This window comes from Cucurbitaria berberidis (assembly GCF_010015615.1).
Source record: "Cucurbitaria berberidis CBS 394.84 unplaced genomic scaffold K460scaffold_4, whole genome shotgun sequence".
Lineage (NCBI taxonomy): Eukaryota > Fungi > Ascomycota > Dothideomycetes > Pleosporales > Cucurbitariaceae > Cucurbitaria > Cucurbitaria berberidis.
In genome coordinates, this window is record NW_024468938.1 from 4,706,391 (window position 1) to 4,726,938 (window position 20,548).

The 20,548-nt window shown below is 49.2% G+C and overlaps 8 protein-coding genes across 8 annotated transcripts; 3 read left to right on the plus strand and 5 right to left on the minus strand.

The window, feature by feature from the left end:
* The first annotated feature begins 1,355 nt into the window (after positions 1–1,355).
* On the plus strand, positions 1,356–3,569 carry K460DRAFT_163766 (lactose permease). The gene is made up of 4 exons (XM_040926904.1): positions 1,356–1,617; positions 1,667–2,225; positions 2,287–2,756; positions 2,806–3,569. The coding sequence occupies exons 1-4, from the start codon at positions 1,558–1,560 to the stop codon at positions 3,340–3,342; spliced, it is 1,626 nt and encodes a 541-aa protein (XP_040786977.1). The 5' UTR covers positions 1,356–1,557; the 3' UTR covers positions 3,343–3,569.
* K460DRAFT_397516 (uncharacterized protein) lies at positions 3,562–5,638 on the minus strand (the record flags this gene model as incomplete). The annotated part of the gene is made up of 2 exons (XM_040936161.1): positions 3,562–4,929; positions 5,027–5,638. 2 exons carry the CDS (start codon positions 5,636–5,638, stop codon positions 3,562–3,564), a joined length of 1,980 nt encoding a protein of 659 aa, XP_040786978.1.
* A 1,654-nt stretch (positions 5,639–7,292) lies between these two features.
* Positions 7,293–9,954, minus strand: K460DRAFT_397517 (uncharacterized protein; the record flags this gene model as incomplete). The annotated part of the gene is made up of 2 exons (XM_040936162.1): positions 7,293–8,708; positions 8,759–9,954. 2 exons carry the CDS (start codon positions 9,952–9,954, stop codon positions 7,379–7,381), a joined length of 2,526 nt encoding a protein of 841 aa, XP_040786979.1. The 3' UTR covers positions 7,293–7,378.
* A 388-nt stretch (positions 9,955–10,342) lies between these two features.
* On the minus strand, positions 10,343–12,359 carry K460DRAFT_369276 (glutamyl-tRNA amidotransferase subunit A). The gene is made up of 2 exons (XM_040933930.1): positions 11,645–12,359; positions 10,343–11,521 (listed from the first exon to the last, which is right to left on the minus strand). Exons 1-2 carry the CDS (start codon positions 12,312–12,314, stop codon positions 10,461–10,463), a joined length of 1,731 nt encoding a protein of 576 aa, XP_040786980.1. The 5' UTR covers positions 12,315–12,359; the 3' UTR covers positions 10,343–10,460.
* A 1,281-nt stretch (positions 12,360–13,640) lies between these two features.
* Positions 13,641–14,333, plus strand: K460DRAFT_290600 (uncharacterized protein; the record flags this gene model as incomplete). Its single annotated transcript, XM_040929213.1, has 3 exons — positions 13,641–13,886; positions 13,971–14,159; positions 14,262–14,333. The coding sequence occupies 3 exons, from the start codon at positions 13,641–13,643 to the stop codon at positions 14,331–14,333; spliced, it is 507 nt and encodes a 168-aa protein (XP_040786981.1).
* Positions 14,334–14,436: 103 nt separating this feature from the next.
* Positions 14,437–15,521, minus strand: K460DRAFT_397520 (uncharacterized protein). Its single transcript, XM_040936163.1, has 2 exons — positions 15,066–15,521; positions 14,437–15,004 (listed from the first exon to the last, which is right to left on the minus strand). Exons 1-2 carry the CDS (start codon positions 15,440–15,442, stop codon positions 14,719–14,721), a joined length of 663 nt encoding a protein of 220 aa, XP_040786982.1. The 5' UTR covers positions 15,443–15,521; the 3' UTR covers positions 14,437–14,718.
* Positions 15,522–16,688: 1,167 nt separating this feature from the next.
* Positions 16,689–17,348, minus strand: K460DRAFT_369279 (uncharacterized protein). The gene is made up of 3 exons (XM_040933931.1): positions 17,143–17,348; positions 17,058–17,086; positions 16,689–16,996 (listed from the first exon to the last, which is right to left on the minus strand). Exons 1-3 carry the CDS (start codon positions 17,260–17,262, stop codon positions 16,861–16,863), a joined length of 285 nt encoding a protein of 94 aa, XP_040786983.1. The 5' UTR covers positions 17,263–17,348; the 3' UTR covers positions 16,689–16,860.
* Positions 17,349–18,534: 1,186 nt separating this feature from the next.
* Positions 18,535–19,959, plus strand: K460DRAFT_408706 (putative CDK4/6; the record flags this gene model as incomplete). Its single annotated transcript, XM_040937186.1, has 5 exons — positions 18,535–18,779; positions 18,827–19,152; positions 19,197–19,498; positions 19,548–19,710; positions 19,763–19,959. 5 exons carry the CDS (start codon positions 18,535–18,537, stop codon positions 19,957–19,959), a joined length of 1,233 nt encoding a protein of 410 aa, XP_040786984.1.
* Between the last annotated feature and the right edge of the window lie 589 nt (positions 19,960–20,548).

Below are 20,548 nucleotides of genomic sequence, written 5' to 3' on the forward strand. Positions count from 1 at the left end.
ATCCCGGCACAAAAGTTGAAAACGATCATAAAATTCTGCAAGATCCTGTCGCCCTGAGTTGGCGACTAGCTGATATAAGGCCTCGCAGGCGAGTCTTCCATGTCTGGGCACAAAAGCCCCATCTGTAGACATCACACGAGCCCTAGTCACTAAAGGAATCGTCATGGAGTAGTATCCGTTGCATACACATGAGAGCGGCCCGTCTTTCCGTGGCCGAATGATGGAAGTTCAAGGAAAGGGTCGATTGATAGCCGCCCATGAAGTGTGTCTACGGCGCGACCTCCAGACGGTACACAATCGTTCGTCGGGACTGCACGCTATGCACACACCTACGTGTTAGCAGAGTTCCCCAGAGTTCTAACTCGAGAGGAACGGGCACGGAGTGAGTAGCTCCGTGGAGCATGGTGGACCTCGGGACGATGATCGTTGGCGCTTCGCTAAAGGGCTTGGTGTGGGTGTCCATGCACCAACTCCACATCCCCTCATCGCTGGTCGACCACGAAACCCACTCACATGCATCCTGTTCTGGCCACAGTCAATATTCTACTCACTGGCAGCTGCTAGAGCACCGTTGGCCTTATCGACTACTGTGCGGGGTTTCCCTGACTTGTCAGCAACGCTCTCACGCCATGGCGCTCGCTCCATGTACCTCGTCTCATTCGCGGATAAAACATCTTATCAGCGGACACCCTGCTACTCGCTGCGACTATGGCTGAGGCGCGAACGGATCATTCCACCTATACTAATCTCACATGATCGCCTAATCACAAACATCTCCGCACCCAAAGTACCGTCACAGAACTAGCGACAGCTCTGCTAGGGCGTAGGCGCTTTTGCAATTCTCTCACATGATCGCCAATCTTTACTGAATTACATGCGCGATGTGCTCCATGCCGATTCATGTTTCTGGTTTGGTGCAATCTGGTGTCAGGGATCGCCCTCTCCACATCCTTGTCTGGAACCAGTGCGAGACCGCGGACCATGTGTACAGTAGATACTCTCTCAATTGCCAGCGAGGCTCATTGGAGCAGCCGTCGAGAGAATAAACCCCGTAAGACCCTGCGTCTGTTTGGGTTCGACCCGGAATATGGGGCCCCATGGGCTCTCCACACCTGCACCTTACCGTCTTCCCACAAGATAATCCGAGGCTAGAATTATTGTAGCTTTATGCTGCGACTTCAGAGAACGACTTATTCGGCGCTGCTGGAGTGAGGACCGGGTCGCCGAAGCAAAACGCCTTCTCCGCATTTCCAAGACCTTCAAAAGTAGTGTGCTGTCCTACACACGGACGGGTGAGGCTTTTTGAGGCGTCCTGGAGCCGCTTCCTAATTGGGCCACGGAGTCAGCCTCTCCGTGCCCAATCTACCTGGACGCATGTTTCCAGAACAATGTCCCAACGGAGCGCCGTTGTGATGCAGCATATACCCGGATATTGCGGCCCAGGATCCGAAATCCTGGCCTTGAAGGCTTGGTGCATGTGTTGCTTATATTTTATATCTGGTCCATGTCTCGTCGGTTTTCTCCATCAGCAGCTCCTAGAGCTTGTCGACCGTGGCAATGTCTGACTTCAAGGAGAACACAGCTACAAACATCAACACAACGATGTCAGATCATGGTGTAAGCCAGGTATATCATAGAGAGAGAATTGAAGCTTACAACTCATTAGGATCCCAAGGCTGTGGCCGAGGTGAAAATCATCTCTGGCTCCGAGGCCATCGCAGAGGCCAGGCTCAAGGAGCCTCCCAAATGGTTTACAAAGTCCTCCGTGCTACTCTATCTCTGCGCTTTTGTTGGCTTCTTCTGCTCTACATGCAACGGCTTCGACGGGTCCATGTTCAACGCCCTTCTCATCAACGACACGTTCAAGAAGTACTACAATGTCCAGAGTGATGGCGCCTGGGCCGGCATCATCACCTCCATGTACCAGATCGGTGGCGTCGTCGCTCTTCCGTTCATTGGACCTGCTTGTGACACTTGGGGTCGTAGATATGGAATGATGATTGGAGGTGCGCTTGGTGTTGTTGGTGTTATCATTCAGTCTACTGCCCCAGCACACAACCCGAAAGGCCAATTCATGGGTGGTCGCTTCTTGCTTGGATTTGCTGTTCCGATCATGACTACTGCCGGACCACTTCACGTCATCGAGACTGCCCATCCTGCTCATCGCGGAATTATCACGGGTCTATACAACACTTTCTGGTTTGTCGGGAGTATCCTAGCAGCCGGTGAGCAATTCCATGTACGACTGCTTGTGAGACATACATTGACTTTTTTTCTTCACATTAGGTGTTGCCCGCGGCACGACCAACCTACCAGGCAACCAAACCTGGAAGGTTCCTGTGTGGCTCCAAATGCTCTTCCCAGCCCTTATCCTCCTCCTGGCTTGGTTCTTGCCTGAGTCCCCCCGTTGGCTCTACACGAGAGGCAAACACACAGAGGCTAAGAGGAATCTCGCCAGGTTCCATGGCAACGGTAATGAGGATAGCATCTGGGTGACTATGCAGCTTCGAGAGTACGAGCAGTACCTCAACATGGACGGTGGTGACAAGCGCTGGTGGGACTACGGTGCGCTGTTCAAGTCCCGCCCTGCTCGCTACCGTCTTGCTTGTAACTGTTGTGTTGCCATCTTTGGTCAGTGGGCGGGTAACGGTGCAGTTGATTACTTCATCGATGCGGTACTCAAGTCGGCGGGTGTCACAGACCAGCTCCAGAAGATGAACATTAACCTCGGCAAGTCCTGCATGCAGTTCACCTTTGTAAGCTTGTATCCTCCTTACGCTGTCGTAAAGAAGCTTACATTTCTAGGCTGTCATCGGTGCGTTCTTCGTCGATAAACTCGGTCGCCGACCCATGTTGATTGGAACTTTCTCCGCCGTCTCATTCATCTGGATAGCCGCCATCGCCGCCGTTGCTATCAACGACAAGCAGCACACCGACTCCTCTAGCAAAGCTTTCGTTGCTTTCGTCTTCCTCTTCAACGCCGTCTTTGCCTTTGGTATCACGCCGCTCCAGGCTTTATACCCCGTGGAGGTTCTCTCGTTCGAGATGCGTGCCAAGGGAATGGCTTTCTCCAACTTGTCGCTCACCGCCGCCATGTTGATTAACCAGTTCGCTTACCCCATTGCTCTCGGCACGATTAAGTGGAAGCTGTACATCGTCTTTGCTTGCTGGTGTCCAGTTCAGGCCTTCGTTGTCTGGCTCTTCATCCCAGAAACGAAAAACAGGACGCTTGAAGAGATCGACGACATCTTCAACTCGCCGAATCCCCGCAATGCTTCGCTCATCAAGAAGAAGATCGCCGCCGATTCTCATGGTAACGTTGTTGAGGTTGAGAAGATCTAAGCGACCCCCTGTGTGAATTATCAGTTGGAATGATAGCAGCAGTTGTTTCCCTGACAGGAGTCTTGGTAGTGACACGAGATCTGAACTATAGACTGGAATAAATGAAGGTTATCAGGTACAGCTGTAGTAACCTGGTAATTCTTAATAGCACAACGTTGGGCAGATCGTGTGACTGGTCAGATACTCGTGCGCGAATATACACTCCCATTCCGGCATCGCCTACTCGTCATAATTCCCCGCATCCTCCTCATCCGGTAGTTCAACATGCATGCCGTCCACATCGTACCCATGTGCTCGAAACAACGCTAGCCGTTCTTCCACAAGAGCCATCTTCTTGTACGCGACTCCCTTGCCATCTTTCGTTCCATTCATTCCTTTGCCATTGTATCGGATACGATCATTTTCTACTTGCACGAACGTGGTGTAACGTGGGGTGAAATTCCCATCCTCATAGGTTTCAGAATCCGCACTAAAGTAGTAACGGGAGTCATTATACTCGTCGGGAAGGCTGATGGAGAGTTCGTGAGTATCATCGTCGCTGTCATCTGGGTCCTCTGCGCGGTTGTACGGGCCCCGGTCGTCACTATCCTCATAGAATTCCTTGAGTTTCTTCTGGATGTGCGCGTCGCTATCGAGTTCAGGGATGTCTTCATTGCGCCTGCGTTTGCGTTTATTCTTAATCTCTTGCTCCTTCTCTGAGAATGCGCGTTGTATCTCCCAGCGCCTGGTGTTGCCGGGAGCGACAGGCTGAGGATACTTGTTGAAGAAGTTGACGCGCTTGCTATGCGTAACGGGTGTTGTGGGATACGTAGCTAAAGGCGCTGCGGTGGCCTGAACCCTATAACATTTGCCGCCGTGTTCATGATGGTGATGATACCCCTGACATATCGCATCTGTATCATTGATTGATACGGAAACGGGGTCGACGGATTCCAGCTTCTCGATTACTGCTGTCTTCACCTCTTCACTCCAGCTGCTCAAGCCGTAAGTGGAAAGGAGTTTCCAGCCCTCCTCACCCTTTATAACGAGTACCTCGATGAGGAAATCGAAGCCCTTATGATCATGCTCAGCGAGATAGTTCAAGAAGGCAGGTTCGAAACCAAGAATGTTGAAGGCTTCTATACTTCCCAGCTCAGTGCAGAGCATACGGACCGTTGGCCGATGTAGCTCTTCGTGCCATCGATCAATTACCATGTCGCATACATCGCTCGCTCCCATGTGATGGGAGAAGATATAAAGATCCTGCAGCTCCTGCATACTCCACTGGATTTGGGTGGACATGATGGTCTTATGACTGTTTTCTACGATCTCCACCAGATCGTGGATTGGCAAGCCAGCTCGTATGGAAGGCGACACGCATGCGATAAACCGCCGAACGGTGATCTGGTCGATATCCTCCCCATAAACGATCGTGTTGGTGTGTGGGTTGGCCTTCAGCATATCCCGGAGGGATGTGCAGTATCTTACTGCACTGTCTCGTCGCAATAAAGGCCGGCTAGGATGTCCACGGGGAGCGTCCCCATCTTTGCGCCTGAAGCTTATAGCATGAATGCTCTGTTGATTGGCATGATAGCGGTTGATGTCGCTCTGCGAAACTTCAAGTTCAGGCGATAGGATATCCGTATCGGTTCTGTGTGTTCATTAGCACGAGTGGTTTGTGGAGGCAATGACCAAGTAGGGTCACTTGCAATTTTCGTTTCGCACTGAGGTTGACAATGATAGCCGTAGGTTTGACAGTCTTTGAGAAAAGGTTTAGAAGCTTTAAATCAAGTTTCTCAAAGCTCGTTCTCTTTCGAAACCTGCCCTTTGTCTTCTCCTGGGGCCTCGGAATAGCACCGGAACGGTCTGATGTTCGCTTTGGTACCAGCAGCGTCGACTTCGATTGTACTGAAATTTTCGTGTTACGATCCCGGCGCTTTCTCAGTGGCACCCAGACAAGTCCTTTTTTCGCATAGAATTTCTCTGCTCGTTCGTTGTACCATCTATTCAGTACCGTATGACTTATCAGCTTTTCCCCCTTTCCACGGTATCCTTCGTCGGACCAGCGCTGTTGCAGCTTTTCTCCCCTGAAGTGGTCTCGGTCGATCCACTGGATAAGCTTCAGGTGTTTCTCTGAGAGTTCATCGTCGCCCCAATCTGCAAGAATCTTCCGCCCTTCATCGAAAGCTTGGATCTCCTCGGGGGTGTATCTGCGCTCGTTTGGTTCCTTATGGCTCTGATATCTGCTATAAGTCTTCCCCTTCTCCTTGGTTTCAGCCGTCGGCTTGTCGCTCACTCCGTTCATGGAATCTGACATAGCAGTGTCGTCGTCGAAGTCTAACAATCTGGGTGTGGCCTGGTTCATATGCATCTCCCTGGCGGCAAGATCTCAATATAATGACTAAAAGTGATTGATTGTATGGTGCTGATGATAGGTTGAGGCCAGAGTAAGGAAATATGTGGGGGTGGGATGATGATCAGGACAATGCTTAGTGAACACGACGGTACTGTAGCAACAAGTTGAAGGGAAAGCCACAATCACGTGCGGAACGTCATACGCATCATTAGTGAAACGATCCGTCCTAGTGATCAAGCTGAGATTGCGCACTACCATGTCAGTTTCCTCGTTTATGTGGAAACCACTATACATTGCCAGTAGGTTCGTTTTCACACGACAACAATCATCTGAATAATAACGGCGGCCCAGAAATCCCGCGCTGGGTCATCGCACTCGGTGCTACGAAAGAGGTCGTTCAGGTCTTCCTAATCCGTCTCTACTCAATACTCTGCTCGAGCTGGTCCTACCAATGCTCCAAGATGAGGTCGCGAACCCCATGATCCTGAAGGTGCGCGGCGAACGCAGTACAGCTCCATGAGTGAAGTCAAATCCCCAGAGAGTCCTGTCAACGGTGAGCTGGAGATGGACTGTACATACCGTTTAATAGAGACTTTCGATGAGCAGTAAGCTAGATCGTCAGGCCCGCGTTGTGCTCTAGCTCTCGGCGGTACCAAGCTGAATCATTGCGATTTTCTCGATTCGGGTTTGAACGCTACTGATTGGGGACTCTTCTGCACCTACAACTTCGACTGTGATCCATCAACGTGATCGGACTCTGGACCAGGTGCCGAGTAAGGGATATAGTTGCCAGTGTCAGCTTGGTTCCGGATATCATCTGGTGGGATCCATCCGCCGATACGCGCATTCTTCTTGGGAGCATGTGCCACAAGCTGCGTTTGCTGCTCATCACCGAATTTCAAATGATGAACGCGGCGCGGTACTTTATCTTTCTTCACATACATAACCTGTGTTGGATATGTCGGATGTTTCGTTAACCAAGCATTCCGATGCTATCGCGCGCGGTTCTCTATGGTTGCTGAACTATTTGCCACTCCGTACTTCTAGTTATACAGGTTTGCAACGACTGGCCAAGAGAGTGGACGATAAGTCGTAGAGTGCATGCCGTATGGGTCATCTTCGATGCTGTACGAGTGACTATTATGAAACCGACTTGCCATCCAGAGGTCGTTGTTTTGCAGTTTTGTTTGTGGCTGGTAATGCTCGGTGCAAACGATGTCCCACAGGCTTTGCGACTTTTAGATAATGCCCGTCCGGGTACTCTTCTTTGGCGTCAGCGTCGTTGGAATGGTAGTTGTTTGCGCTACCATATACCGTAATGAAGACACGAATATCGTGCAAGTCGACTGGAAATATAGCAGTCTCTTCTACGCATAATCTAAATTGATAGCATCTACCAGAGATGCTTTGAAACCAAAACGAGCCCCGACCTCTTAGTGTGTCTTGCATCGGAGTAGCTCCGGTTCAAGAAGTTGAGTGTATGGCGTGTTCCTGTAACATCAATGATAAGTTGTCACCAGCATGCCAACGTAGTTGATGTTATGATAATCAGACTTCACAAGCTTGACAGCCGAATTAGTAAGACGAGAGACTTAGTATTGCGATAAAATGCGGTGAGGCGTAAAATACCTATCTATGAACAAACACTTGCTGTTAGTGTTGAAAAAGATTCTAAAAGCTACCCCAGCACTACAGGTTGATTCACAACCTCAGTAATGCGGAAACTGTAGGGACCCACGTCCTAGCAGGCACTGGCCTACCGTTCCGCCGGACCTGCGCATAAAAATATCCAAGCGTCCACCGGCCATCCGAACGACGCTCAGCACTCCGACGATGTCGACGGTAGCGAACCCTTGGTCCAAAATCATCGCCAACAACCTCCTCTTCATCTTCATCGTCTGAGTCGGGTTCCCTAGACTCATCGATCCAGCCGCGCTCAAAGAAATCCCAACCCTGCTCGTGGTCGGCCCGGAGATCAGCGAGGTACTGCCTCCACTCCTTTAGAGACTTCCGATAGAGCTTAGCATCTGCTCTGTCGCTGTTGGCAATTTGTTGCTTCAGGACTTCGCTAGTGAGCAAGGCCCCAGCTACCTTCTCCTCTTGCTCGATTGACCACAGTGTCATATCGTAGCTAAGGCGTTGAACCTCCTCAGCATACAGATCACGGGGCTCCTCGGCGCACATGGCTGCAATCTTGGTGGTGTGAGTGGCAAACGATCGCTTTCGGACAACTGTGAACATGTCCTGGATCGTCTTTTTGGTCCTTGCTTCACCTCGCTGGGCGAGAACCTCGTAGCATTCTTCATTCTCACCATGAGAGTGATAGCGGTTGCAGCGACCCTCTGCCGTGGCCAGTGATGGCGAGATGGTATGGCGAATATGGAGTCGCTGGTGGATCATCTGCCGAACGTGATCTGCCATCTCTTCCGGAATTTTGAGTTTGTAGTTCGCGTGATGGAGGAGACAGTCTGTGAGCAGTCGAAGAAAGGGGACATCTTCCTTCGAATCCAAGGAGTTCAGGTATTCCAGTGGGATCTCCAAGTCTTCATGCTCAAACTGCGGGTTCTCCCGCTTCTCCACGATGCTTTCGTGGTACATATGAAATAGCTCATCAGCGACCATGTCTTTGATGATTGGGCAGTCCATGTGTACTGCCAAATCCCGCATCGTGAGGCAAGCCTTCACATCCCATTTAAAGTCCCTGATTAAAATGTTCTCTGGGTTGATCACACTAAATAGGTCCTTATCATGAGGTGGATCTCCAAAGGCGAAGTCGTGAATGGGTAGTCCCCTGCATGGGACCGGGGAGATGGCCTGAATAAAGGCACGGACGATTTTAGGTGGGAAAGCGCTTAAATCGACCTCGAAGTCTTGGGCGATCTCATTTCTGTCAACATACTCACGGATTGCTCCGCAATACGTATAGAAGGCGTCTCTCTGAATTTTGTAGACCTGGGCAGCTACTCGAATACTGGTCGAACCTTCATCGAAAGCATTGGCAATGGCGCGGAAGCGATCATGGATGGAGGTTCTATCAATGTTAGTGTTCTGCTAAGATGATTATTGGAAAAGAGTACTTACTCGCCATCTGCTCCGTTCTCTTCTACGTCTTCCTCGCTATCCTCCACAGCCTCAAAACTGTCCCTGTCTTCTTCGGGATCTTCATCGTCGTCAACATAATCGCCGTGTTGCGACTCGCTGTTGGCTCGGATGCTCTCACCATTCGCCTGTCGTAGAGGAGCGACTTCATGTGCCTCCCTGCCGGTATATGCAGGGGAGGCTTCTTGATCATGGGCGCTTGGCGATGTTGCAGCTTTGTTGGGGGCCTTCGAAACTGAAATCTTCTTAGTGGCAGTCGATCGCTTCGGCGCCGGCTGTGGGTTTTGCTGGCCAGCAACATCTGGAAATGCCCCAGGCAGGAGAAGTGTAGGAAAATCCCTCGGTCCTAGACCCAGTGCTTTCAGGCGCTTTCGCTCATCCTTGTGAACAGCATCCCATGGCAGAACTATGTCTTGCTCGTTGAACCAGTGCCTTGCGTGCTCCTTGTACGCTTTCTCGACTGACTGGAACTTGTTGGCGTTTCCTCCGCGGCTGTTGTAGCCTTCGCGACAGTCTTCGTAGGTCCAACGGTGGCAGAGGTGTTGCTTGATCACATAACGGACTTTCTCCTCGACGGCCGAACCTGATGTCTGCAACGGATCGATTGCGATATATAGACCGCGTGTGCCGACCTCCTGAAGGTAGGCTGCCCTAGCCTGCGGATTTGCTATGGAAGGGATATAAGGATTGCCAGGATCGGCTGCGCGTAATAATGCAGATGGTGTTGTAGCTGACTGCTGAGCGGAGCTCATAAATGAATAGGGAGTGGCTTGCTGCACTGCGGTCGCCGGCTGCGATAATGCTTGACCCTCGATTGTATGGATGTTGTATGAGACATCAACCCCGGCCGCATCGCTCATCAGCTGGTCTTCATCACTGGTAGCAATAGCTGTAGAAGCAGTATTTGTTTGTGGCAACACATACTTTGCAAGTTTCCTCTTGCGTCCGACAAGGGAAGGATCTGTTACAGAGCTCTTAGGTCTCCTGCTGGGTTTCGTCGTTGGATCTTCAGTGGTTAACCTCTGCTTTTTCGACGGGTGCTCTCCACGCTGGGTCGAAGGCTCTGTACGATCCTCGCTGGGTTGTGTGCCAGCGTCCTGGCTGGCTGGGGACGTTCCCTCATCAACGAGGAGATCACCGCGCTTGCGCTTTAAGGAATTTGATGTGGTATGATCCATCTTGAACGTGGATATGCGTCTTCTCCTTTCGTGTTTCTTTCTCTTATATTGATGACTCTTCCTGTCTTCGACGGTTCTTGGGCGTCTCTAGCTGTAGAAAGCAGTGGAGTTGTTGAGGGATTGGGCAACGTTGAGCTCGTCGTGGCAGGTAATTCGTGGTGTGTAGTTGAGAAAGGGGGATAATTTTGGCGACAAGAGAGTAGATTTCATGGAGAGATAGGAGCTGGGAGGGCTGTGGTCGGCGTTCAGGGAAGGAGAGGCCCGCACAGGCCCTGTATGCGATCACGTGTAGCAGCTTTCACTTTCGCTGATAGCGCGCTGACTAGCTGCAGCTGCATAGCAACGACGCTTCGGTGGCCCTGATTCGTAAGCATTGATAAGTAAATAGGTGCTTGGCGTTTGGAACAAAATTTGACGCTAATTGTACATGACAATTGTATTTGCTTAGTGCCTGTGTCGGGTCGAGAGCAGCAAATCCTTAGTTTCTTTCTTTTTCCTACTCTTAATCACAAGTTCCTTACTGGAATGTTCCTATCCAAATATCCATACCAATTCGGTAACGTTCGCTTGAACGCCCCATCACTGCTCAGCTGCAGGTCTTCAATGGCACTCGCCCATTTCAGCAGGCTTGCCTCACTCCAGGCTGTGCCCATAAGCGCCAGACCAAACGGCATCCCAGTGCTAGAATGTACACCAGCCGGTAAGGTGATCATCGGATATCCAGCTTGTGCTGCAACCTGGTAAGTCTGGCCAACATCGGGTGGGACCAATAATGCATCAAGCGGGCGTCCATTATTAGCGAGTGCGGCATCAATACCCTCCTCCCTCGTGCTACGCTGCGTGAAGGCAAGGGCCTGATAGTAAGTTTCGTTCATTACACCCCTAGTTTCTAACGACGCTAGAAAACTGTCTTGACCCGAATAGAATGCGGGAATGCCCAAGGGCCAGGGATTGCCGCCTTCCGTCCCGTCGTTTGCGTAGTTGTATGCGACGATGTCCTCTAAACTACGAATGTGGGTGTTCTTCAACTCCGAGAGATAAGCTTTTATGTTATTATAAAAGTCCACCTTGACGACAGTGAACTCCGATTCATTTTGATAACCACGAACTGTCCCATAGTCCCAGTTCCATCCCGCGGGCGAGACAGTCGTTTTGTAGCTGGGCAGTTCGGTGTTGTTGATTACTGTTGCGCCTGCGTCTTGAATCATAGTGATGAGAGAAAGCAGCTTTGATTGTTGTTCTTCGTCAGCGTATACCCAAAAGCTGTTCCACGGTAGCCCGAAGGTCGCATTGGGGAGGGCAGATTTGTCAACTAAGAACTGCGCATAGCCGCCTAGAGGTGTTTTGGATTCTTGGGCGAGTGTATAGTTGTCGCGTGTGTCGATACCGTAAATGGCATCAATAGCGTACGCAGCGTCACGAACAGTTCGTCCGAAAGTGCCTATAGTATCCTGGTGGATGCTTTCCGGAATCACTCCAGCTCGAGATGTAAGCCCAACTGTAGGTTTGATGCCAATCAAGGCGTTGCGCTCTGCCGGGTTGATAACACTTCCATCTGTTTCTGTGCCTGTTGAGGTCAGAATAAAGACAGAGGAGGCATGAATCTAGCGTGGCGATCTACATATTGCAACTAACCTTTCATAATCGTGATGTACTCAGAGATAGACAAGGTAGGATGAAATCAGCTTACCGATCGAGAACGGGACGACATTTGCTGCTACAGCCGCGGCACTGCCCGAACTGCTACCACCTGGGTTTACTGTCAAGTTATAAGGACTTCTCGCCTGGCCTCCGCGCGGAGAGTACCCTTCAGAGTAGTTACTTGACCGCATATCAGCCCATTCTGACAATGTCGCTTTGCCCATCAGCAGCGCGCCCGCTTGCCTCAGCTTCGCGACCACATGCGCGTCTCGTGGAACCACACTACCCAAAAGCACCCAGCTCCCAGCTGTAGTCTCCATCTGGTCTTTCGTGGCAATGTTGTCCTTGACGATGAACGGGATGCCATGAAGGGGTCCTCGTACTCGCCCGGCCGCGCGCTCAGCATCTAATGCAGTAGCAATATCCTCGGCATCCGGGTTTAGTTCGATGATGGAATTGATGTACCCGTCAACTTGTCGAGCCCTCTTCAGGTAGCACTTGAGTAATTCAACCGAAGTCAAAAGCCCTTCGCTCAAGTACCCTTGCAGCTGGTCGATGGTTGCTTCCTCTAAAGTGACGCCGACGCATGTTGGTACGGGGAAGAGAGCTGGCGTATCTGAAGCTTCCTGACATGGGAAGTCGTACGGGCAAGGCTGTTGGTGCGGGGCGGCCCATGACGTCGCGCTAGACGCGAGGACGAGAATGAGCGTTGACTTCATCTAAGAGTTCATGTATACCAAGATATTGGATAAAGCAAGAATAAGGAGCCTGAAAACGCCCAGGGCGGGCGGGCGGTGGGGCACTTGTGCCTGCATATCGAGGCCCTGCTGCTGTGAATGACGTTGATATGGGGGGCTAACGATAAGAACCCCGCTCTAGCGTAATATGACAAGCATATTCTTACACAGACCTGGGTCGCCCATTGTCTTGCAGCTTGATAAGAATTATAAAATGCTACCAAGGATTGAATTGCAATGGGAGAGTTGTTGATACTGCGCCGTAACTGCGGGTAGTTCCGGGAAAAGTGGGACTGTTTGCGTCACAAAGGACGGCTCGAAGGCACGTGACATATAACCGAGGGCGCTCGGGCTGGTGAAGTCGGTCAAATACCAAGAGGCGTTTAGGGTTGATTATCAATTAATCAATCAATCAAGTAATGCTACAACAAGCACAGCTAACTATGGATGTGACATTGCGCTATAAGTTCCTTTTGGACGTTTGAAACAACGGCCTTTTTTCGCAATCGAGCCTTGTGCCGTCATAGATCCTCTTGCACTCACGCGTCACTCACGCGACCTAGCAACCGAAACTTCCTGCGATGTGTCTATTTTGACCAATTTTCTTTCGCGCTGCTATAATACCACTGCTAAGTTTGAGTAGATGAGTATATGAGGGTAATAGGCCTTGTGACTAGTTTATTATCTCATTACCCACCTCGAGTAACATTTCTTTGTTCCCCGCAAGCTACCTTATTGTACATCCGCGAGCCAAAACATGACCGACTCAATGCACGCGAATAGGTTTTCAGAGCATACGCACGTTAGCGATTTACTTTTCCTAGCTGTTCCCATCGTGGCCATCATTCCACAAAAGCTAGTAGCAAGACACGCGTCTTACAAGTTACAACGTCTAAGCCTGGCCAAACTGAGCTTACTTATCAAGCTTTAGATCTCTACCGGTTGCATATCCGCGGTCTAGACCACATTCAGCACTTTGAGTACGTCTCATCTTGGCAAGCGAACTGCCGGTTGCTACATAAGACCGAGATAGCACTCCAAGAGCCTGGCAAATGATGCAAAATGCCCCCGGGCGGCGATACATTGCGCCGGGGTAGAACCGCTGGGGTCCGCAGGAACCCGAAAGCAGGAGATAATATCTACGAGATTAGTTCGTGTATAGTTCGGCTGGTATCATTGGTTGGCAGCTTAGCGGTTTTATTTATCTTCAGGAACTTATATGGTTATAAAGTTACGTTGTCTCGCTCATCGCTTCCAAACTTCACCTCCTACCTCTACCTCCCAGATTATACAACACTAGTATCGCAAATGCGTTTCACACTTCTCCTTTCCGCGCTCATTGCGCCCCTCGCTGTTCTTGCTTCACCCGTTGGCATTGAAGGCAAGGCCGACCTTGTTGACCGACAAGCTCGCCCTACGAAGCCACCGCCTTGCGTTCGCGACCTCAAAACGACCGAAGAACAAACCAAAGTTCGCGCTGAGGCTTTTGCGCAAGCCTTCATCTACAAGAAGAACATTACCGAGGCGTTCACGTACATCGTAAAAGACTACATTGTATGCACAACTCCTCTGTCCATGCTCGATGACTGGATGTTATCTTGGCACATTGAAACAATGCTGATGAGAGATTTTTTGTAGAACCACAACCCTGCCGCTCAAAATGGCTCTGACTCCGCCTGGAACATTCTCTCTCCCATCTGGGGCTCGCAGAACATCACGCCGATACGCACTACGTACAAGCACCCGCAGAGCTGGTTGAACTACCGGAATAGCTTTGGAACTATTGTGGATCGTTTTAGGTGGGAGGGTGGGTGTATCGCTGAGCATGTAAGCATTGAGATCCCTTGAATACAATTGAGTGAGGGAATGGGCTCAAGGCTGCTGTCTGAGACCCAATAAAAAGATGCCAATGCTAACTCTATCTGATAGTGGGATCAAGGAGAGCAGTTCCCAACCACAACTACCAAGCCAGTAAAGGGCGCGTGCAGCAAGGCCAAGTGATCGGGTTGAAGAGATTAAGGTGCCGGTGCGAAGATGGAGATAGCGTGATGGTTGAGAGCTGAGTGTAAATAGGTAAAGAGCTCTGAGTTTTACGCAAGCTTTTTGATAGACTTGATGCTATAAAGTGATACAAAAGAAGGGCCTGGCCCAGCATCGTCCTACAATTGTCGATCTTGCTTGAATATCATACCTCCAACAGACGCTTCCCGAATAGCCCAACAATCCCATAAACACATATGATCCCGAATTCCGTCCTTATGCATTCTTGATACAATCTTCCCATCGCCTGCTAACATGCTACATATTGCCACCACTCTCAGACCCCTCGTTTCCCGTGAATGATTGGGGAAGGGTGCTCCCCACCCCTGTCAGGCTATGTCACCATCTAGACGTCGAGGGCTGCCTTGCCCTTGCTCTCTCCCTTTTCGTCACTCTCCGGGCGAATCTGATCGTCTGACGACCTCGCATTACTGTAGGGAACAGCATTCTCATCAAGATAGGTCTCTCCACGCAACAAGCTATATTCCGAAGGGTCTTGGGCTGTCTGTCGGACCTGAGGGGGGCCAGAGACGAAGTTCTGGTGACAGTTCGGGCACTCGTGCGTTTTCCTATTTGAGAACGCCACCCATGCTGATCGTGCGTTGTAGACGAAGCAGTAGAAATGAATGATCCTGTAATGTTATTAGTGCATATTCAATGTAACTGCAAAGACCAGAAGTGAAAACTACTCACATGTTGAGAATCATAGGGGCTGTTAGATAGCCCACCAACAAACCATATCCTCCGTCGCTTATACGGTCCACTTCAATGCCCCATATAGGCCCAAGTACACCAAGGTACAGGGCACTTGCAAAAGCGTCGAAGTGAGCAAATCGATGCCCAGGTGAACGCCCATACTTCCGGTAGTGCAGGAGACTTAGTGTAGATGCCAGAGCCGTCAGTGCGAGAGGAAAGTATGCGAAGCAGAAAGTCGTTACTGTGCGATGATCATAGTAGTATCTGCTTTCCGAATTCAGGGAGATGATAGTGGTAGGAATGAGGAACGGAGTCGCAACAGCGGCACCGATGAGCATGAGCACGCGGAGAGAACGCTCGTGAGCCATGTTCATATTACAGGACTGGTTGTTGACTCGATAATGTATCAACTAGAAAAATGAATGGTAGTAGATATGGGTACTTGAAAACGCAGATATGATGCTGTGCGAAGGGGTAAGCGCAGGGTTTTTGAGTTAATAAGGTTGAGTGTGAATTTCGAAGGATTCAAGAAATCTCCTAGGCAACAACACAAGAACAGCTAAAATGCTCCTGCATCAAAGCCGCGTGGGCGCCGAGATCGCCTGACGACAACGCGCCCCAATCAATCCTACACAAGTATACACTTTGACACAACCTCCGCGTATTCATTTACGCTGAATGAAGGGCCGATGATGCCAAGATGTGAAAACATGACCAATGGAGAATGGTGAAGCCGGTAGCGTCGCAACATCCCCCCGAGGCATACTTCTGTTGAACTCTACGGCCGCCTTCTGTAAGCGCTAGAATCTTTTCTAAATATTTACCTGTTGTAGGAATGCGCGGTCTTTGCTACCTCACGTGTCCCCGAATTAGAGGACTAGTCCCGTCGTCGCTGGAAGCACGCGAGCAGCAAGATATCATCAAAACCTCCACCTTCAAGGTAGTATAAAGTGAAGCGCTAAGAGCTCATGCCAGGTCGTTGTTGTTTTGCATAGGTGGAGACTAGTGGACCGGCGTGGGACCGGCGTACGGGCTGTGCAATACGTGGACCTGATGTTCACGTAACCGAATTGGTCGAATGCCGTCACTAACTCTCCCCGCCTTAAGAGGATTTTCAAAGCGCCTACGCCCTAGTTGAGCTATCGCTGGTTCTGTGAAAGTACTTTGAGTGCGGAGATGTTTGTGATTACATTGATTCTTCTAGGATAGGCTTCGAGACGGTCGCTAACTATGGTTTCAAACCTCATCATCGTTCTCCCATGGTACCAAATACTGTTTACAGAGGTCTGGCTCTAAGACCTTCCCATTTCGCTCGTTGCACAATTCGTACAGCGCCTGGTTGAGGTTGTACTCTTGAAAATAAGCGTGTACGCGCCGTGAAGGTGGAATGTGAGCCACAGGTACGCATCCACCACGACGACAGCGACGGCAATGACAAAACACGATACGAATACGCAACACTCCCATGCTGCCATTCGAGCGCCGCCCATTGTGCACGTGGAGCTTGAGGGAGCAAGATGAGAGCTGATATCTGCTCTGCGGACAGTATTGTACTGAGGTGCTTATGCTAGAGCATCACTGTAAAGCACTAAACGCTTTTGCAAAGAGTTTGGTGAGATTCAAGTGCACAGGCTTAATTGCTGCTTAGCGGAACTATGAAGATCTCCAGCCTCAAAATACTCTGATAGTATTACATACCAAACATTTGGAACTCTTTGCTTTGTGTCTGTAATCGACGACTTTTTATAATCGCGGGTCGAACCGTTGAGGGCCTAGGGTGCCGCTGTCATCCCTATTTTGACTTCGAAGTTCCGTCCTCATGAATATGGATAGACTCGATTCGGGACCCAGCAGCATCCAATAACTGTACAGAGATCACGTCCTTTGGATCGGAGGGATCTTTGTGTGACTTATGAGGGTGAGATCCCCTGGAAATATACGTTAGCACGTAATATCGATAACGAAGATGTTTCCACGAAGGAGACATACTTTATGTTTGCTTGAGCGACGTTAGGGTTCTATTATGGCGTGATCAGTCGTAAAGCAATCTTGTAGGCCAGTACGGTTCGATTACCTCGGTTTCTTTAGCTTCTAGCACATTGTTGACGGGCGATTGCCAACTAGCTGGGAGATCCTCAAGTTTTACCCTGCCAACATATCTGATGAGTTTCGCAGCAGTAGCTCGGAAAGACATAGTGCAAAAGAGATCTAGTATGAGAGAGTAATGTTGTAGGCTAAGATCGATTTTGGAAAGATTGATGAGATGCTAGCAAAATTTTAGAAGACACAATCTACTTATAAGGATCCTGAAGCTGGCTCCATATCTCTAACCATTATATCCTTCAATCGGCTTCACGCGGCAAAGGTGTTCCGCGTGCCCAATTGGTACAAAAACAGAACTCGTCACACAGGCAGGTTTGAATTGGAGCCTCGTCTGCATAATGAATGGCCAGCATGACATTTGATATTGAAACAAGCGCCTAAGTAACCAATGGGCTATCTGGAAGCGTTGGATTAATGGACACCTCTGGATTATTCACGCTGCAGAGAGCAACGCTGCAGAAAGAAGGACCACAAAACAAAACCTAGCGGCTACGGCATGCTGTAAATAGCTGTAAATAGGGCATAGTTAACTCTATTGATAAGGCAAAAGAGTAAATCCATATACCCAGCTTGCAGAGTTAGCCGTTTATCTATTAACGTAGGTTCTAAGCAAGTAATATAATTTTAGGAAAACTCTACTAAACTTTAACTAACTTATAATATCTTAACTAAATAGCGTTAAAAAAGTATTTAAATAAAATAAATATATAGCTTATAATATAGGCTAATATACTCTATAGGTACTAAGTTAGTTATGAAACTAAAAGCCTGCTAAAATTAGTACTATAGAAAACTATAGTAGTAAATATTAGCTTACTATAATTTAGTATTACAGTCTTTTATAGTACTATACTATTATATATAGTACTAATTTTAGTAGAGTTTTAGTAAAGATATATTACTTTCTTAAGTGCGTTACTTGCTTAAAACCTATATTATAGTATATAATTTATTCTATTATTAACTTTACTTTTAAATAAAGAACTAGCTAAGTAGGTACTTTAAACCTATTTACTAGCCTTATTAGGCCCTATTATTAGAAGTTAAACTAGCGTATAAGAAGGGTAATCTTAATAAATAATTATAGCAGACGCTGTACTTAAAATAGTCTTAGTAACTCTAATACTACTGCAGTCACGTCTATAACTGTCGTATTGGTGGATTTATAGTGGTGGCAAAATACGCGTTATCTTGGTGTTTGCGTAATCGGGTGGGAACGTGCGCCGGATAGTGGAACACGTTAGTGGCAATTACTTCGCGCGCGCCTATTGAAATCCCGTCCTTTGTCCAGGACTTTCAACTCCCTTTCCTCCATTCCTCATCCAAATTGCTATGCTCCATTAGCATACGTAGGCGCTTTCGGATGGCTTCCATTCTTCGAAGAGCTCGTAATTTTCTAAGACCTCCAGCGCCACCATGGAAATTTCCAGCCACTGGCTTTCCGATCCTTGACAACAGCTTAGTGGTGGAAGAGGAGCGAGAGTCATTGTACTCCGCGACAACATTCTACCCGGCAAAAATTGGCGAGGTCCTGAACACAAGGTACCAGATTGTGGGTAAGCTGGGTTACGGAGGCTATTCTACAGTATGGCTTTGCCGCGACCTTGCGTGAGTCTCCATCCCAGCCCATGTTGATTTCAGCTGACTTCAGTCAGGGACCATGACTATGTTGTCTTGAAACTTTGTCGCAGTGACGCGCCTAACATTAAGAGGGAGATTGACATATACTGGCGTCTTGACAACGTCAGAGCGAAACATGCCGGTGCGACGCTAGTTCGAAGGATGCTCGACAACTTCGAGCTTCAAAACCATGGATACCACTTCCCGTGCATCATCCACAAGCCCTTAGGGATGAGTTTGGCCAAGTTTAGAAGCAGGGTTCCAGGGATGAAGCTTCCAGAGAATATCTTGAAGCTCACACTGATACATATTCTCATTGGGTTGGAGTTCCTCCACACTCATGCTAAAATTATCCATTGCGGTAAGCGTAGTTTTCGTGTACGTAGCTTCTCACTGACTTTAAAGACCTCCAGGAGAAAAATATTCTCCTTGGCATAGAGAATAAACATATTCTCGATGAGTTTGCGAAACACGAGCTGGAATCTCCAACGCCGCGAAAGATCGATGGCGCCCGCGTTGTGTACGAGTCAAGGGATCTCGACAATACCACAAATCCAGGGCGCCCTGTTCTTACAGATTTCGGAGAGGCTCGGCTAAGGGAAGGTTCTCATACTGGCCTTATTCAACCGACTCAGTACAGAGCCCCAGAGGTTCTCCTTGGGCTGCCATGGGACCATGAGGTGGATATTTGGAATGTTGGAGCAATGGTCAGCGTTATTTCTCCTCTTCCTCTAAATCCCTTACTGATATTCGTAGATATGGGACTTATTCGAGGACCGCAATATGTTCAATGCCAGAAATCCGAAAGGCGAAGTGTCGATAGAACACCAGTTGGCACACATTGTCGCGCTTCTTGGCCCTCCCCCAGTCGATCTGATCCAAAAGGGCGATGTCGCACAGAAGTACTTTAACGTAGACGGTGAGCATCTCAGTTCTGTAGCGCACAGAGGACTTGACTGACACATTGGAAGGGTCTTGGAAGGGAACGGTGAAAATACCCGAGGACAGCCTTGAAGAATCCGAGCGCAATCTAGAAGGCGAGAATAAAGCCTTGTTCCTAGCTTTTGTGAGGAAGATGATGAAGTGGAGGCCGGAGGAGAGGAGTGGAGCTAAGGAGCTGCTGGCAGATACTTGGCTTCGGGACGGAGACCAATTTGCAGATCAATAATTGCAACCAAGCTCAACGGAAAGCACTAACGATTTGAAGTGACTGCTATGTATACTCTCATCGATGCTCCGGTTCCGTTTATGCAACTACTGGTTGTGACCCGATTCCCATCAAGCATGTTCATGTACGAGGTCTTGAGAGAACAATGCTCCGAGTAGAGCTAGGCTCCGCGAAGAACCTCTCCGAGAAGAGAGGGTCGCCGAGAAACGAGGAGCTCCGGGGAGTAACAAGCCCATAGGAGAGAAAATCTACGAGGAGAGAAAGTTCCTAAGAGAAGAAAGCTCTGGAGCCATTCTTGGTCCCTGGCGCGCCTGATTGGGGGCCTCTATCGACCCAAGTCGACCCTCGACAACTCCCAACCAGCCTATTGGGGCCCACTTTCAGACCCTCTTCATGCTTCTCAGGGGGCAATCAGGCACAATCATGTTGGCTCACGATGAGCTCGGGCACAGCTCATGTTGCTTACCTAATGCTCATGTGTAACTCAAGGTTAAATCCATAAAAACCCTTTGTGAGAGTAGATTTCACTTCATTGTTTGCCGCTATTTCGAAGAACCAGTTTATCGCTGCTTAATTTCTTAAGGATAGG

Excerpts from the sequence above, each read along its gene's own strand:
- K460DRAFT_163766 (XM_040926904.1), top strand. The coding sequence starts at position 1,558 with ATGTCTGACTTCAAGGAGAACACAGCTACAAACATCAACACAACGATG. Across the intron at positions 1,618-1,666 it reads CAACGATGTCAGATCATGGT|GATCCCAAGGCTGTGGCCGA; the intron begins GTAAGCCAGGTA and ends ACAACTCATTAG. Across the intron at positions 2,757-2,805 it reads CCTGCATGCAGTTCACCTTT|GCTGTCATCGGTGCGTTCTT; the intron begins GTAAGCTTGTAT and ends TTACATTTCTAG.
- K460DRAFT_369276 (XM_040933930.1), bottom strand. The coding sequence starts at position 12,314 with ATGAAGTCAACGCTCATTCTCGTCCTCGCGTCTAGCGCGACGTCATGG. Across the intron at positions 11,522-11,644 it reads TGTCGTCCCGTTCTCGATCG|GCACAGAAACAGATGGAAGT; the intron begins GTAAGCTGATTT and ends TGACCTCAACAG.
- K460DRAFT_397520 (XM_040936163.1), bottom strand. The coding sequence starts at position 15,442 with ATGAACATGGCTCACGAGCGTTCTCTCCGCGTGCTCATGCTCATCGGT. Across the intron at positions 15,005-15,065 it reads GCCCCTATGATTCTCAACAT|GATCATTCATTTCTACTGCT; the intron begins GTGAGTAGTTTT and ends ATAACATTACAG.
- K460DRAFT_369279 (XM_040933931.1), bottom strand. The coding sequence starts at position 17,262 with ATGTCTTTCCGAGCTACTGCTGCGAAACTCATCAGATATGTTGGCAGG. Across the intron at positions 17,087-17,142 it reads TAGAAGCTAAAGAAACCGAG|AACCCTAACGTCGCTCAAGC; the intron begins GTAATCGAACCG and ends ACGCCATAATAG. Across the intron at positions 16,997-17,057 it reads GTCGCTCAAGCAAACATAAA|GGGATCTCACCCTCATAAGT; the intron begins GTATGTCTCCTT and ends GTATATTTCCAG.